Below are 17,526 nucleotides of genomic sequence, written 5' to 3'. Positions count from 1 at the left end.
GCTTCTGAAAACCATGGGCTTCTCTGGTAGCTCAGCTGGTAAAGAATCCTCCTGCAATGCAGGAGACCCTAGTTCGATTCCTGGGTTGGAAAGATCTGTTGGAGAAGGGATAGGTTTACCCACTCCAGTATTCTTGGGCTTCTCTTGTGGCTCAGCTGGTAAAGAATTTGCCTGCAAAGCAGGAGACCTGGGTTTGATCCCTGGGTTGGGAAGATCCTCTGGAGAAGGGAAAGGCTACCCACTCCAGTATTCTAGTCTGGAGAATTCGGACATGACTGAGCGACTTTCACTAGCACTTCACTTTTCTGAAAACCTCATCTATAGAGAACAACATATGCTACCCCGGGCAAGTCATTTTCAAGTCATTTTTAATCAGCAGAACCTTTCGTTGAAGGAAGGAACTAACAGATGCCCCACACACAAAGCACATGGGGTGAGATGTGCCTCGGCTGGAATGAGGAGTAGGACAGCAGCAGCTCCCTGGGACTGTCATGCAGTCCCGCCACTTTCTCCTCGCACAGTTTGGAAACTGAGAACTGGGCTCCAGCCCCAGGAGTCTCTCTGATCCATTAGGTCTGCAGTGCACCCCCAAATCTGCATTTGCAACAGGACCCAAGGCAGATACTGCCAGCCCAGGGACCACGCCACCAGCCCAAGAGACTGGTTCTTGGCCTAGCTGCACTTCACGATTTCTGGGGGAACTTGTAAGTGGTATCGATGCCTAGACTCCACCTCTTAGACACTGTGATTTAGTTGGTTTAGAGATAAGTTCAACATTGTTTTCTTTTAAAAGTTCCAAGTGATTCTGACAGACAACCAGAGTTGAGAACAACCTTTTTTCCACAAAAGTGAACAAAATAGTCTTTAACCTTCTTGGGGCTTATAAGTCAAAACAGGTGATGGTACATCACCAAATGATCAAATAAATAACAATTAAAAGTGGTGATTTAGAACGTGTTGACATAGAAACAGAGGCTCGACATCTCATTTATACCAAAAATACACATATAATTATATGAATATAAAAAGTCCGAAAAGATGAACAGACATTATCTCTGGAAAGGATGGAATTGAGAAAAGATTCCAACTTCTTCTTATGCCTCTTGTTATATGAACATCTAAAATATTAATGCATTACTTTCACAATAAGTAAACTCAGTAAAGAAACGAAATGATTTTAAACACTCAGATCTGAGACCTAGGACAAGAGATGTTACGGGACAGAAGTGAATCTTTGAACACAGGGAGAAAGGTAGAAGGTATGTCTGGTACTGTAGACAAAGCTTGAGTTTTCCATTTTCAAACATCACAAATCTTTGAACCTTGGTCTATAAAATGAAGTAAACCACACTGAAGAATAATGTATGAGATGATCTGGCTCAGAATCTGTTTCCCATAATAGGTCCTACTAACCAGAAGTTAGTCTCATTTTTTAATGTATTTTACAACAACGGTTCCTGAACCTGGCTACACATCAGAATCACCTGGGTAATTAAAAAAATAAAAATCATCACAAATCCTCTTCGGAATGCACCCCCCACAGCCGCAAGAGTCTGAGTTTTAGTAAGAAGACCCCCAGGAATCAGTATCTTTGAAGAGGCTTTCCGAGATGATTCTGATGCAGCCAGCTCAGCACTGCACTTTCAGGAACCAGGGCTACATTATGGCCACTATTGAGAAAAAAATTAACAAGTACACCATTAAGTCATACTTACATGGCTGCTGCTGCTAAGTCGCTTCAGTCATGTCCGACTCTGTGCGACCCCATAGACGGCAGCCCACCAGGCTCCGCCGTCCCTGGGATTCTCCAGGCAAGAACACTGGAGTGGGTTGCCATTTCCTTCTCCAGTGCGTGAAAGTGAAAAGTGAAAGTGAAGTCGCTCAGTCGTGTCTGACTCTTAGCGACCCCATGGACTGCAGCCCACCAGGCTCCTCCGTCCATGGATTTTCCAGGCAAGAGTACTGGAGTGGGATGCCACCGCCTTCTCCGACTTATATGGCTAGAAGCAGCCTAACACTCCTATGAGGTGGTTTCTCCTGTGATTCCCATTTTACCTATGAGTAAACTGAGGGACATAATGATTAAGGAACTTGTTCCACAGTAAGTGACAAAGCAAGTTCAAACCAATGCGGTCCGGCAGCAGTCAGCACTAATGACAATTCCACCCACCTGCCTCTGGGGAACACAGGCATGACCTTCACCAAGAGCAGAATGTTAACTAACAAAACCTACCCTAAGGGACGAAAACAAAAACAAATACTAGAGACTAAAGAACTGCACTGGAAACCTTATTTTAAAAAAAGAAAAAAAGCTATACACATCTGCTTTAATAATTAAACAACTTACTCTGTTAATCTACTTACAGTCTGGAGAAAAGCAGGAAATGCTTTCACAGGAACACTTCTGTGGAAGGACCTAGCCTAAAAAGGGAAGACAAAAGAAAACTGGTTTGAAAGACAAGTATTTCTGGAAATTAACCCTCTCCCTCTGAAAGTGAACACAAAGCAACACCAGCAGTTCCAAACAGCACAGCCAGGGCCTTTCTTGAAAACAAGAAAACAGTTATCTCCTGCTGGTTGAGATAAACTTGCCAAACCTAAAGAAATCAGGAAAAGGCACTATATTAAGAATTCTATTCTTCTTTAAAAAAAAAAATTATTTATTTTATCTGACTCTGCCAGGTTTTACCTGTGGCATGCAGCATTTTCAGCTGCAGAACGTGGGATCTAGTTCCCTGACCAGGGACCGAACCCAGGCCCCCTGCATTGGGAACATGGAGTTTTAGTGACTGGACCACCAGGAAGTCCCAAGAATTCTATTCTTTCTGACATTTGGTTTTGGCATTTCCAGCTGCCACAACTTTGACCACCATTGCCCCCCACCACACACAGGGGAACCCTGGATACAGAAGGCCACCTGCAAATGATATGTGGATCTTCAACTGCGTGGAGGGCTGGCACCCTAAGCCCTGTGGTTGTACAAGGGTCGACTGTGTCTGCACATCAGTCCCAGCACCTCCCCAGCCTGGACGTCAGCCTCTCTTGTCTAGATGACTATACGACCCTCCCAGCCACGCTTCCTGCGTCTGTGTTCCCCTACCGTTAATTCCTGTCACACAATTGGCCAAATTAATGTCATGAAGTCGTTTAACTTTAAATTAACTCCCTGATAGATCATGTCTCAACTAGTCATCTTAGAATTCAAAGGCCTCTGCATCTCGAAACTAATCTTACCTATCCAACCCAGTTCCCTAATGCCCTGGACTACAAAGCCTCGACCCACCTGGAGTAATGCCCACCCTCCAACCTCCCCAAGCCCACTTCTGTCTACAGACCTCTGTTTACATCGTCAGAAACTGCTTCTACTCCCCGACTCACTTCTCAACCCACTGTACTCCGGTTTTACTCCATCTACTAAAACTGCTCTCTTCGATATCATTCACAGTTTACTGATCAGCATCCTTCTTTTCTCTTCAATCTCTCTGGGGAATGCAGGACTTTAGTATTTCCCGTTCTTGGAATCTGCTCCTCCCTTAGGTTTCCAGCACACCGACTCCGAGTTCTCCTTCTTCCTAATAAACGGCCCTTTCTCTTCCTACCTGAGAACTGGAGGTGGGTTCATGGTTCGGCCTTTGGCCTTCCTGCCTAGATATACACTCTCTTTGGACAACGGCACATCCACACCTGGAGCTTTAACCCTAAGCCTCCCACCTGGGTGCCTCCCTGGGCTTTGTCTCCAGTTCTGACCCCTCTTACAGCCGTCACCCTGCAACCTGCATTCTGGCCCACTGCCTTACATGCCCTCGAATCCCCTTAAATTCAGTGACGCCTGGAGACTAGTGATCAGCAGCCAGCACACCACTGCTTTTCTACTGCAGTCTCTGACTGGCACCAGCACGATCTATAGCTGAACTTCATGGAACCCTGGACTTTCCTGCTCCTGGCCCTGCTGCAGTCCAATCAGTGATCAAGTCTAGTTGCTTCTTCCTCTGTTCCGTGTGTGGCAGGTGCTGTGCTCAGTTGCTGCAGTCATGTCCAACTCTTTGTGACTCCATGGACTGTACCCACCGGGCTCCTCTGTCCATAGGATTTTTCAGGCAAGAATACCAGAGTGGGTTGCCATGCCCTCCTCTAGGGGATTTTCCAAGCCAGGGATTGAATCCACATCTCCTGCATCACAGGTGAATTCTCTTCTGCTGAGCCACTGGGGAAGCTCGTTATATGTATATATGGGCTTCCCTGGTGGCTCAGAGGTTAAGCGTTTGCCTGGAATGCGGGAGATCCGGGTTCAATGCCTGGGTCAGGAAGATCCCCTGGAGAAGGCAATGGCACCCCACTCCAGTACTCTTGCCTGGAAAATCCCATGGACGGAGGAGCCTGGTGGGCTGTAGTCCATGGGGTCACTTAAGAGTCAGACATGACTGAGAGACTTCACTTTCACTTTTCACTTTCATGCAATGGAAAAGGAAATGGCAATCTGCTCCAGTGTTCTTGCCTGGAGAATCCCAGGAACGGTGGAGCCTGATGGGCTGCCATCTATGGGGTCACACAGGGTCGGACACGACTGAAGCGACTTAGCAGCAGCAGCAGCATGTATGTATATACATTCACATACATACATATAAAGCATCTACCCTCCCTAAATCAGACACTCTTTATTTTTTAATGACTTATTATGGCTGAATTAGTTGGTAAGTATTAAATTAATTGGTAAGTATTAAACCTAGACAGCACACTAAAAAGCGGAGACATTACTTTGCCAACAAAGATCCATATAATCAAAGTTGTGGTTTTTCCAGTAGTCATGTACGGATGTGAGAATTGGACCAAGCCAGAGAATTGATGCTTTTGACTGGGGTGTTGGAGAAGACTCTTGAGGGTCCCTTGGACTGCAAGGAGATCAAATGAGTCAATCCTAAAGGATATTAACCCTGAATATTCACTGGAAGAACTGACGCTGAAGCTGAAACTCCCAATACTTTGGCATCTGATGCAAAGAATTGACCATTGGAAAAGACCTGATGCTGGGAAAGACTGAAGACAAGATAAGGGGATGGCAGAGGATGAGATGGTTGGATGGCGTCACCCACTCAATGGACATGAGCCTGAGTAATCTCCAGGAGATAATGAAGGACAGGGAAGCCTAGCGGGCTGCAGTCCACAGGGTTGCAGAGTCGGACACGACTGAGCAACTGAACAACCACAAAGTATTAAATATGAGAATCACTTCTTTGAATTTTCTGGGCTTTAATAACTTAAGTGGAATTTTTAATTTCAGAAACTATTTTGACTGAGCAAACTAGGTAAGTTACAAAAATACTTGCTGCAACAGATTTGCTCTTACATTGTATACTGCGAATGAGTACACCTGCAAGATTCAAAGACCACCATGGTTTCGGTGACACATTTCCCTCTTACCAATCTCTTAGGAGATGTCACAGGTATGAAATGAGACTGAGCCACAGGACAGGCACAGCCCTTTGGACTCCCCTGCAGTTCCTGTGGCATTCACTCATATCCTGGAAGCAATCAGGTTGAAGCTACCAAGAGGGTTTAAGAATGCAATAAATCAGATACCCTTTCAAATGTGGCAATAGGAAATGATTTACTAGAGATGATTATTAGAGTATGCAGGATGGAAGCCAAATATAGCCCGGTGAACAGGGTCACAGTGGTGAGGGCCTTGAGGTACAAATACACACAGACCGTGCATTCAAAAAAGGTAAACTGGGAGGGAAAAGCAAGAAACAGAAGGGTCCCACAGGCTGCTCAACAGAAACAGCAGCAACAAACTAGAAGATGAACGGGGCAAGTTGTCAGAGAGGCCAGCTGAAAACACCAGCTGGGAACTGCTGAGGAGGGAAAGTTCTGGAAGGGTGGAAGAGGAGAGGCATCAGCCTTGACCAGGCAGGAAGACACACTCTCGCCTGAGAGACAGAGAAACAGTGAGTGGATGGGTCGCAGGGGAGCCTCATGGAGGAAGCTGAGGAGGAAAAAGGGGGATTTTTAAAAAGTGGGAAAAGTTTACAATAGTCCCTGAGATACATTTGCTGGGATTTCAGTGAGCAATGGATACACATTGTTAAACAGAAAACGCTACAACCAACCATTAGGAGTAACCACGGCTAGAAATGATGGTTTCCTAAATGATTCGGCCAAAGGAGGCTACTTACGTGCTTTAGGTGCAAGTGTGCCTGGCTGGCAACGTCATATACCACATCTCTCACATTTCTATCTTGACTCTTCCGTAGAAAATCCTCTTGTGAAACACCATGCTACACAGGAAAATGCACGTTACGTTAGGAATCAAAGCACACTTAAAACTAATTCAGCTCAAGACAACAAGCGACAGAACAATATGTACAGTAAAATGCCTCTTATGGTTTTTAAAATACAGCTACATGTACATGTCACACACAAACACACTGGCTCTCCTCGAAGAATATGCAACAAGATGCTAAGTAACAACAGTAGTACCTGGAACAAAATAAACAGATAGATAAGAAATTTAAAACAGACAATAATGAACCTCATCCAGAAAACAAAGGTTCTCATAAACAGTAATTTTTCTTAAGGATTACTTCCTCCTTTAAAGTAAAAGAACAGGCTAAGGTGAACACTAGGAATAATTATGTAATTGCTTAGAAGGGAATGAGGCTACACCAAGTGAGGTTCTCTGGACCTTCTTACACACAGCTCCACCACGACCTAAAATGCCTGACTGATAAAACTCTGACTTGGTAATTCTGGAGCAAAAATGCAATAAGCATGTGTTTCAAAGAAGTTACTAGAACAGACTAAAGAACCAAGAAGAGAATGTCCTTCCCCATATTCTTAAGGTAAATAATTAGGAGTACAAGTAACAGCCTTACCAGCATACAAATGTCCATGGGAAGGAACACCCTTCTCCTGCTACCGTGATAGGGTGTGGCTCTCAAGCAAGTGACAATGCCTTGTGCTTTCCCAATGTGACTGGCAGCATGGTCTGCATGAAGATCCTTTATGCCTGTGATTTCAGAAATCTAACAATTAGGCTGCTCTTTTCTCTTCAAATGCGTAACAAGTCAATACAAGCAGCATAGGGAAATCACCTTAACATGTAAAAGGTGTTTATCCTGTGCTTCATATCTGAAAAACAGGATTTATGTGAGCAAAACTGGGCACAAAGACAAGCTGATCATTTACCAGTAACAGGTTTCTGAACGTCAACTTTTAAATAGAAGTTTCCTTAGACAACAGCATACCAAGAGCACATTTGGAATTTTAATCAGCTCTTGTGGAAAACACGGCAAGTCTTGCATTTCTCCTCAGTGCAATTTCCATATGACCTCATTTTAAGTATATGCTTAACAAACTTCCTGCTCTTTGCTCCCTCCTTTCACTGCGTTGGCAAACATGTCACTGAATGGGCAGGCAGAACAGGCCTGGGAAATTGGGTAAGGACTTGTATTATTCTTTTAGGCTGACATAAAGACATATTGCTTTCTTCAAATGGATGGCATTGTCCTTGCTCCAAATAATTCCATTACAATCCTCATGACAATAAGCCCTCACCAATTTAGAATAGAGGCAAAGGAGCAAAAGCATCTCAACTCCATAGTTTGGGGTTTTGTTATTTTTTTTTTAAGAAAAATCTCATAAAAACTTACAGAGTTTTGTTTCTTCAACTTTTGTCTTAAACATGGGAAAGTATTATTGACAAAGAAGAAAGGAGTCAGGTCATAGGTCTTCCAAACAGTAAGGGTTGCATAAAAAAGTAAAATCATCTGTAATTACCAGATTATTAATTATAGCAAGAGGTAGCTTAAGTACTTTTACGAGAATCTGGGTATTTTCATTAGTCTGCATTCCATTCCAAAGAAAGGTATATATTATATTTCCTTTCTACCTCGAAAGAAAAAGAAAATCTAGTCTTTTGTAGTTGGTGCAAAGAAAAATTTGAACGTTAAACTGGTTAGACTGTCAAATTAAGAAAGACTGAAGTATAAAAGGTGTTATGTTAACAGCACGGAGGTTCCTTAAAAAACTAATAACAGAGTTACCATATGATCCAGCAAGTTTATGCCTGGGCATATATCCAGAAAAAGATGAAAACTCTCATTTGAAAAGATATATGCACCCCAATATTCACAACAACACTGTTTACAATAGCCAAGACATAGAAACAACCTAACTGTCCATCCGCAGAGGAACAGAGTAAGAAGGCGTGGTGCCCACAGGCAATGGTGTATGACTCAGCCATAGAAGAACGACACGTGCCATCTGCAGCAACATGGACGGACTAGGGATTAGCACAGTGAGTAACGTAAGTCAGACAAAGACAAATGGTATACAACTCCACTCACATGTGGAATCTAAAAGATAATACAAATGAACTGCTTTACAAAACAGAAACAGACTCACAGACTTAGAAAACAAACTGACAGTTACCAAAGGGGAAAGGAGTGGGAGGGATAAATTAGGGGCATGGGACTGACAGATGCTCATCATTATATACGGAATAAACAACAAGGACTTAGCACAGGGAACTATATTCAGTATCTTGTAATAACTACAGTGAAAAAGAATCTGAAAAAAAAAGTATATATATAACTGAATCACTTTCCTGAATACCTGAAATTAACATAATGATATAGATCAACTATACTTCAATTAAAGAAAAGTATTTTCTTTAAGAAAGAGAAGTATAAAAAAGAAAAGAAAAAAAAACTTACCCAATATTTCTAGTATTAGATAAAGAAGAGAACTCTGTGTATTTTCAGCATAATTTTCTAGTTCCTGGATATTACGATATGCTTTGTCATCCAAATTTTTTTCCTACAAACAAAATGCTTTATTTGTTTGATGAATGGGTAATAACTTATTTTAAAAATGCACAATTTTTCCCCTAAAGAAATGACTATTAAATAATTAAAACTATTGGTATGAACTATTACACAATAAAATAAGATAAAAAATAAAATTAAAATATTAAAGTCCTACATGTTCACTACTTACAAATCACCCCTCAAAATAATACCTCAGGAATAATCTCAATGCACAAATCACCATGGACGTGGGGTTGGCTTAATTTTTACTTGCTTCTAAAGTGTAAGGTCTTTTTATACAGTTTATGAGGTTCTCACAGCAAGAATACTGTAATGGTTTACAATTTCCTCCTTCAGCTGACTCCCTAGAAAAGTCCCTGATGCTGGCAAAGACTAAGGACAGAAGGGGGCATCATGGGATGAGATGGTTGGATGGCATCACTGATGCAATGGACATGAACTTGGGCAAACTCTGGGAGATGATGAGGGACAGGGAGGCCTGGTGTGCTGCAGTGCACGGGGTGGCAAAGAGTCGGACTCAACTGGATAACTGAACAACAAAGTGTAAGGTGGGGGCTTCCCTGATGGCTCAGCGGTAAAGAACCTGCATGCCAATGAAAAAGTCACAGGTTCGATCCCTGGGTTGGGAAGATTCTCTGAAGGAAATGGCAACTCACTCTAGAATTCTTGCCTGGGAAAGCCCATGGACAAAGGAGCCTCGTGGTCTACCATGGAGTCCCAAGAGAGTTGGATATGACTTAGCCACCAAACAATAACAAAGTCTAAGATATCATGGAGAAAATTACTTAACTGAGCGCCTATTTAATTAAGCATCTCAGACATTATTGCACTATTCCATAGTAATATTCCATAAAGTAATGGTTGATTACCAGAATACACTATATTCAAGAAACAGAAAAACGTCAATCTTAGAACAAGCACATCTAGCAACTTTTATAATACATTTAGAAAGTCTGCGTGGCCAAAATAATATTATTCCTCCACCCCTTCCTCCTGTTTTAAAACTAGGAGAAACTGGCACCAACAATGAATCCCAGGGGGAAAAAATATCCTCCAGATCTTTCACATTAAAAAAAAAAAAAAAAAAAAAAAAACCTGAAACAATTCACACACCATAAAATCTTCTGAAGTATACAATTTCACGGTTGTAGTAAGTCCCAAAGTTGTGCAATATTACCACTATCTAATTCCAGAATGTTCTCATCACCTCAGAAAGAATCCTGTATCTATGAAGCTGTCCCTTCCCGTTTTCCCGTCTCCTGATCGCCACAAACCACTAATGCACTTTCTGTCTCCGTGGATTTGTCCACTGCAAACATTTTATAACAGTACAGTGATACAATATGTGGCATTTTGTATCTGGCTTCTTTCAACTAGCGTATTTTCAAGGTTCACCCATGGTGGCAAATCTATTAGTATCTCATCCCTTTGAAGTGAAGAAAATATATATAATATTCCATCATATGTTTATTCACTCATTCATAGACTCTGAGGCATTCTCACTTTTGGACTATTATGAATAATGCTGCTATGAACATTTGTGTACAAGTTTTGTGAAGACATATGTTTTCATTTCTCGTATCAACCTAGGAGTGAAATTGCCGGGTCTATGATAACTCTATGTTTAACTTTCTGAAGAATCTGCCAGTTTTTCCAAACAGCTGCACCATTTCACTTTTCCATCAGCATTGTACGAAGGGTCCCAGTATCTCCATATCCTCACCAGCACTTAACTATTGTTCAATCTTTACTGGAGCCATCCCAATGGGTATGAAGTAGTATCGCATTGTGGCTTGCTTTTTTAAAATTTCTATTTATTTATTTGTGGTTGTGCTGGCTTTTCTCTGGTTGCAGGGAGTGGGGACTGCTCTCCAGCTGCAGTGTGCGGGCTTCTCTTGTTGTGGACCACCGGCTCTGGGGCACGTGGCCCTCAGCAGTGACAACACGTGGGCTTGGTAGCTGCAGCTTACGGGCTTGAGCACAGGCCCAACAGTCACGGTGCACAGGCTGAGCTGCTCCGCAGCAGGCGGGCTCTTCCCAGACCAGGGATCCAACCTGTCTCGTGCACTGGCAGGCGGATCCTTCACGCCTGAGCCATCAGGGAAGCCCCTTCACTGTTGCTTTGATTCCCATCTCTTATTTATGTATCTTTTTAAAAGAAATGTTTATCCAAATTTTAAATTGGATTCCTTTTTTTAATTGTTGAGTTATATGTTCTTTATATATTCTAGACAATAGTCCCTTATCGTATATATAACTGATAAGTATTTTCTCCCATTCTGTGGATTGTCTTTTTGTTTTCCTGAACCTTTTAAATTTTGATGAAGTCCAATTATCTACTTTTTAATTTTAATGCTTGTGCTTTTGTATCATATCTAAGAAATCACTGCCCAATATAAACTGAAAAAGATTTATGCCTATGTTTCCTCCTAACAATTTTACAGTTTCAACTTACATTTATATCCATTTTGGGTTAGTTTCTATATATGGAATGAGGTAGGAAACCAAAATCATTCTTTTGCATGTGGATATCTAGTTGTCCCAGCACTGTTTGCTGAAAAGGCTGTTCTTTCCCCCACTGAATTATCTTCACACCCTTGTCAAAAATCAGTAGACTATCAATATATAGGTTTACTTCTGAACTCTCAATTCTATTCCATGCCAATATATGTGATTTATATGATCAATACATATTAATCAATATGTCTATGGAAGGCCAATGCTACACAGTTTGATTACTGTAACATTGTGGTCAAGTCTCAAAATTGGGAAATGAGTCCTTCAACTTTATTCTTCTTTTCTAAGATTCTTTTGATGACTTTGGGTCCCCTGCATTTCCACATAAATTTTAGGATCAACTTGTCAATTTCTGCAAAAAAAAAAAAGCAGCTGGAATTTTTAAAGGGACTGCATTGAATCTATAGATCAATGCATGAATACTGATCCAATCTTACTTTTATATATCCTTCTATGCAAATGCCAAATGTCATTTTCCATTAAACAATGGAAAAACTGTTTTGTTTTTTCATAAAAAAAGAGATTTTCCATTATCTGTCTTGAGTTCTCACATTTTCTTACATCATAAAAACAGAAGATATCTGAAAAGCAGACTTTCTTCATACTAATTAATTCTATAAGCCAACTGAGAATTTTAAAATGTAAAAGTCATTATCTCATTTTGGCTTATATTATTACTACTGTAGCCTATGGTTATTAACAGATTTTATCCAAATAAACTAGTAAACTTACATTTTCATGACAACAGTGTATGACAAATATTAGATCAAGGACACTCAGCCAACAACGTGTCGGAAAGATCACACAGATCAGTCCCAGCCATCAAGCAATCTGCAAGCCTGGTTGGAACTAGAACTTAGTTCTAAGTGTAAGATTCTATTTGCTAGAACCATCAGACTTTATTTATTCACTCTATTTGGACACAGCTTCAAGCACTGGATGAGTATAATGGTATGTGTACAACTATTCTAGTTTTGATGAAATTAAGGAATTATCCATACTTTTTAAGGTCCGATTATCAGATTATAGTTATATTTTATACAAGCCTCTTATTTCCAATTTTTATTTTATACTGGAGTTGATTTACAATGTTTTGTCAGTTTCAGGTACACAGCAAAGTGATTCAGTTATACATATACTTACATCTATTCTTCAGAGTCTTTTCCCATTTAGGTTATTACAGAACTGAGTTTCCCGTGCTATACAATAGGTCCTTGTTGATTATCTGTTTTATACACATTTTATTTACAGATCAAATGATAACATGTCTGGGGTTTACTTTAAAATAATCGAATAGGGTTTAGTGAGGGAAGCTGGTAGAAAATAAATGAAATAACACTGGGCATGGGTTTATAACTATTAAAGCTAGGTGACGGATACATGAAAGTATATTACACTATTTTCTCTATTTTTATGTAAGTCTGAACATTTTCTATTTTTTAAAAAACACCAAGATAGCAGAGCATGATATGCACGCGCACGCCTCTGCCTGGACGCCCGTTTGCCTGTCTGTCTCCAGGCACAGGGTGGGAGCTGAGGTAGGCGGCATGCAGTGATGGAGAACAGATAAAATGGCACGGTTCTCTAAAAGTCTCCTTCCTCCAAAATATTGACATACTTATTAAAACATTTCTTCCCTGAAGAATTAGCATAAGGATTAAAAGAGGAGAAAAAACAAGACTTGAGCAATTGCAACTTACTCTTTCATCAATGATTTTCATAAGCCATCTTTTAGTCAGATTATGTCTTCTGACAGCCTAAAAAAAAAAAAAGTTTTAAGTTTTTGGAAAGTACTACAAATGACTTCTGTAGACCTGAATAACATAAACCAAATACAAAACCAGGCCAGGGAACATTTGTAATAATTCAGCACCAGACAGCAATGTTAAAAACCTAGGGAAAAAGAAAATGTCCCTAGAAAACATTTTAAAACATTTGCAAGTAAAGATAATATATCCAAAACTTTTTCACTACGCTTTTCCTCATACTATTAGTAATTAGTGAATCCACTTTCAAAACAAACAGAAAAACAAGAATTAAGCTGAGCAAGCTTCTCTCCGTGGTATGCCTCGACTTCTATGCTTATTACAAACTTTTCTCCCATAAAATGAAGACCCTATTTAATGAAAATGACCACTTTATAAAATAGAAAAGGCTAATACAGCTCCAAAGAAAACAATCTTTAGGGTACAGTGTTACCTTACAAGTAAAGACACTCCATTAAGAAAGAGCACACTTAGTGCGTAGATCCTGGTCTCTAATACCATTTCCATCCAAGGAAACAGACTCTACAAAGGGGAATTCCAGAGCTGGAACAAGGGAGATTCAAGAGGATCCTAAACCATTTTATTGTGCCAGAAAATAGAAAGTGCAAAAAAAAAAAAAAAGATAGGCATGTTAGGACATATAAGCCATTTTGAAGGGACTCTCATTGTCCAAATATGGGACTATATGAATACCAAATAATTAAGTACAGTAATGAGGTATAATCTGCCTGCCAATGTAGGAGAAATAAGAGAAGTGGGTTCATTCCCTGGGCCAGGAAGATCCCCTGGAGGAGGAAATGGCAACCCACACCAGTATTCTTGCTTGGGAAATTCTATAGACAGAGGAACTTGGTGGGCCACAGTCCATAGGGTCTCAAAGAGTTGGACACAACTAAAAGAATGAGCATGCATGCAAGCAATGATTTATAAAGTACTGGGAAAAAAAAGAAATTCAGGAGTTTATACCAATAGTTAAATAAATAAATAATATACGAGAGTGAGAGCAGCTGCTTATAGTAGTGTGCCAGGTGGTAAATGTGAATAGAGCATTAGAGTCGGGACATTATTGTTCTGTAATCATAATAGTAAAGACTGGATAAGAACCATCAGTGAATGTTACGTTTCACAGGATGAGGAGCAGGATATTTGCATTGTCTTAAACCTGATTAGCTGCAAGGGAAATTCTAATTATACAGTAGACTACACATTGGGAGAACCGGGCAACATCTTGAATGTTAATGAAAATGAACAATGCAATAAAGGACAGATGGACAGAATGTGTCTCCAGATGTGACACTCCGAGAATATATCACCAATGCAGTATTCTGGCCAAGGGCGCATAACCTGAACCATCTAAGCAGGAGGAAACATTAGACAAATCCGAAATGAGGAATGTTCTACTACAAAAAAAAAAGATGTTATACACTTCAAAAATGTCAATGTCACAGAAGACAAAGAAAAGCTATGGAAATGTTCCAGATTAAATCAGGCTAAACAGATATGACTGAAAAATAGCTGACTGGATCCTACACTGGAGGGGAAAAATACATTAATGTATATTATTAGGTCAACTGACAAAATTGGAATATGAGCGGAAAATCAGATGAAAGTTATTTCAAAGTTAAATCTACTAAAGTCAGTAACTATTCTGGTTAAAGAGAATGTCTGTATTCTTAGGAAATTACTAAAGTAATGAGAAATAAAGGGACATGATGTATGCAACTTATACTCAAATGATTTAAAAAAACTATGTGTGAAAATATACAGAGATCATGCCAGCACACACACACATACAAGTGAGCACACACAAATAATTAACAAATAGGATAAAATGTTAACAACAGGTAAATATGAGTGAACAACATAGAAGTGTTCTTGCAAGATTTTTAATTTTGTAACCTTCCTGAAATTTTGAAGCTATTTCCAAATAAGGTAAACACTGCTTTTTTGCCAAGTCAACACTAAGTAGAATATATTTTCACAAGAAATATAGTAGTGAAACATAAAGTCTCCGGGATATCCTACATTTCAACTGAGACTCTAAGATGTCACTGATATTAATGTAAAGGCTGGCAGGCTCATCAATACACATCCATGGGGCAAAGGATGGAAGTGTGCAGAATGGAGCCCACTTTGCCCGACAGGAACGCAGCAGAAGCTATGAGGGCTGCAAAGAGTTGGTTTGGAAGTGCTCTCAGTGTTGTTACAATTGCACAGCAGCACTCCCGCAGGCCTCTCTCCCCAGTCCCAAGAATCAGCCTGGGATACCTCAGTCACTTCAGTCTTGCTCTCATTTTGTTTTGTACATGTCTGAGTAGGGCAGGGCTTGTTTGATCTTTGTAACCGCACTATCAAGCACCATTCCTGGCACATAAAAGTACTCAGTAGATACTAAACCACTGAAAAGTCAGACTCCTATTTACTCAAGACTGACGCTGTAACAGCTGCAGTTCCTTGATCACAAACAGAGTTCTGTCTGACTCTGAAGGACATCAGAGATCAAGATTAAAAAACACATACTTATAAGAAGCTGAAAACCTGTTGAATAAAGGTATCAAAACTTTGGAAACAGAAGCCAAATGGAATAAAAATCATGGTTATAATTATTAGAAATTATAAGAATTTCATCTATTCTGTGCTCTAAAAGCACCAATGAAACAGCGCAGCAAGAATGTACTCTGTTCCCCTATTTAATCATCTAAAGAACCCGAAGCTCTTTAAGCAATGAATGGAAAGTCTGACTGGACAGTGACGCAATAAGCATGTGCTCCAGAAGAATGGGGAGAAGTAAAACACACACAGTCAGGACAACCACTCTGAACACCACCTGCTTCTTTCAAATGTTCATGTTAATCTGCAATACCTGTCATATCAGAGAGCTGGCCAACATTAATCATCAAAATTTAAGCAGCTTTTAAAACTGGACAAATTGGCATACATGTAAACATTCTGTAATTCAGGTATGTCTTCTGGCATTTAAGTGAAGCTAAGACAAGATAAATTTATGTTAAATAAATCTCTGATCTTTCAAGTTATTTCCTGACAAAGGCCGGAATCTTTGATACAAGTCTTAGCATAAACTTCTAATGCAGTCAGGTTTACATATAAAATAAGTAGTTTCTGGATTTTGGAGAAACTTTCCTCTAAACTGAGTCAGCCAAGATGAGGTTCTTGAAGTGGGATGACTAAAGGGAAACAGCTAACCCAATACTCACAAGCTTCCCATCCACATTTCCTTCCCAGTCCCTGATTGGAGGGGCCTGGCTCTCCAATTACTGAGGCTCTGTAAAGTCAACCTGAGGCCCCAAAAAGGGGCCTGCCTCTGCTGGGGCGCAGACCTGAGAAGGAGTGCACCAGTTAGGTCTGCCAGAGGCTCCTGGGACAGGCGCTGTCTTCTGGCACTCACAATATGACAATGGGGGCGCAGATCAATGACAAAAGGAGCCCAAACCCTGTCCTCTGCTGCTAGTTCAATGTATTTTTAAACTGTGTAAGGCTAGTTGTGAATGAGGAGTCCACAGAGCTTTAATGTAAAACTAACTACTAAATACATCTTAGTGTACAAATAACAACCTCGCCCATAGGCTTCCATTCTCAGACACCTAAACTTCATCAAGAAAAAGGCAATTCTATGAAACTAAACAAGGCAGCTTTAGGAGTGAAAAGAGCACAAAAGACCAATGCATCATTTTCTACAGTCCAGAGTATGAACTAAAGCACTGGAATAAAGAGCTACTTGGCAGACAGAATAGAAGATTCACCTGTCATTCTTTCAAAATTTGTAGGGTTTAAATTCTGCAACCAAACATGTGGAAAACAATTTATAACCTAAACAGACCAAATTCCTCTTTCTTCTTTTAATAAACACACTAAAGATGTACGCAAATTACTTGTTAATGACTTTAAATTCTGTCAAAACTAATATATATCTGAACGTTACATGAGCTCAAGAATATTTTCAGGATAGATTCCCCATTGCCACTATCCAACTTGTATGTAACAAAAAGTATGCCTAAATAACATTCTTACAAATGGAAAGCAGCTGTTTCTGTTTTACCTTCCACAGTTCAATGGCCACAGGCTGATGTGGTGGATTGTCACCATATATATCATCCACAGTTTTCTTCCAAAACTGCGTTCGCATCAGTCCAATTGTCTTCTCAGAGACAGTGTCCTTAATCTACAAACAGGGTTTAAAAACATTAACAACCACACTACTCAGAGTCACAGAAATCATTATTTATAACTGCAAAATCATATAATTCAGTCTTCTCTGCATTTAATTTTTCCTTGAAGTTATATATCGGTTAAACTGTCACCATTATGAGTTACCTAAGTAAAAGCTACAGATTACTTGGTGCTTATTCAAAAATATTCTCAAGGTCTGCATTCAAAAATACGAGCAATTCTTCTAA

The 17,526-nt window shown here is 40.1% G+C and overlaps 1 protein-coding gene across 2 annotated transcripts in view; it reads right to left on the bottom strand.

Annotated features, from left to right (window-relative positions):
- The window catches only part of NDUFAF6 (NADH:ubiquinone oxidoreductase complex assembly factor 6), a 40,035-nt gene that overhangs the window by 3,752 nt on the left and 18,757 nt on the right, over positions 1-17,526 (bottom strand). For both annotated transcript variants that reach the window (XM_018058244.1, XM_018058245.1), the window contains exons 3-8: positions 17,169-17,291; positions 13,046-13,102; positions 8,715-8,817; positions 6,873-7,006; positions 6,174-6,275; positions 2,365-2,421 (exon numbers count right to left, since the gene is read on the bottom strand). In XM_018058244.1, the coding sequence (XP_017913733.1) occupies positions 2,365-2,421; positions 6,174-6,275; positions 6,873-7,006; positions 8,715-8,817; positions 13,046-13,102; positions 17,169-17,291 (576 nt within the window). The remainder of the gene's footprint in view (positions 1-2,364; positions 2,422-6,173; positions 6,276-6,872; positions 7,007-8,714; positions 8,818-13,045; positions 13,103-17,168; positions 17,292-17,526) is intronic.

Source organism: Capra hircus, chromosome 14, assembly GCF_001704415.2.
Source record: "Capra hircus breed San Clemente chromosome 14, ASM170441v1, whole genome shotgun sequence".
NCBI classification, from domain to species: domain Eukaryota; kingdom Metazoa; phylum Chordata; class Mammalia; order Artiodactyla; family Bovidae; genus Capra; species Capra hircus.
Note: the sequence above shows the minus strand (reverse complement) of the source record. Positions and strands in the feature narration are given on the sequence as shown.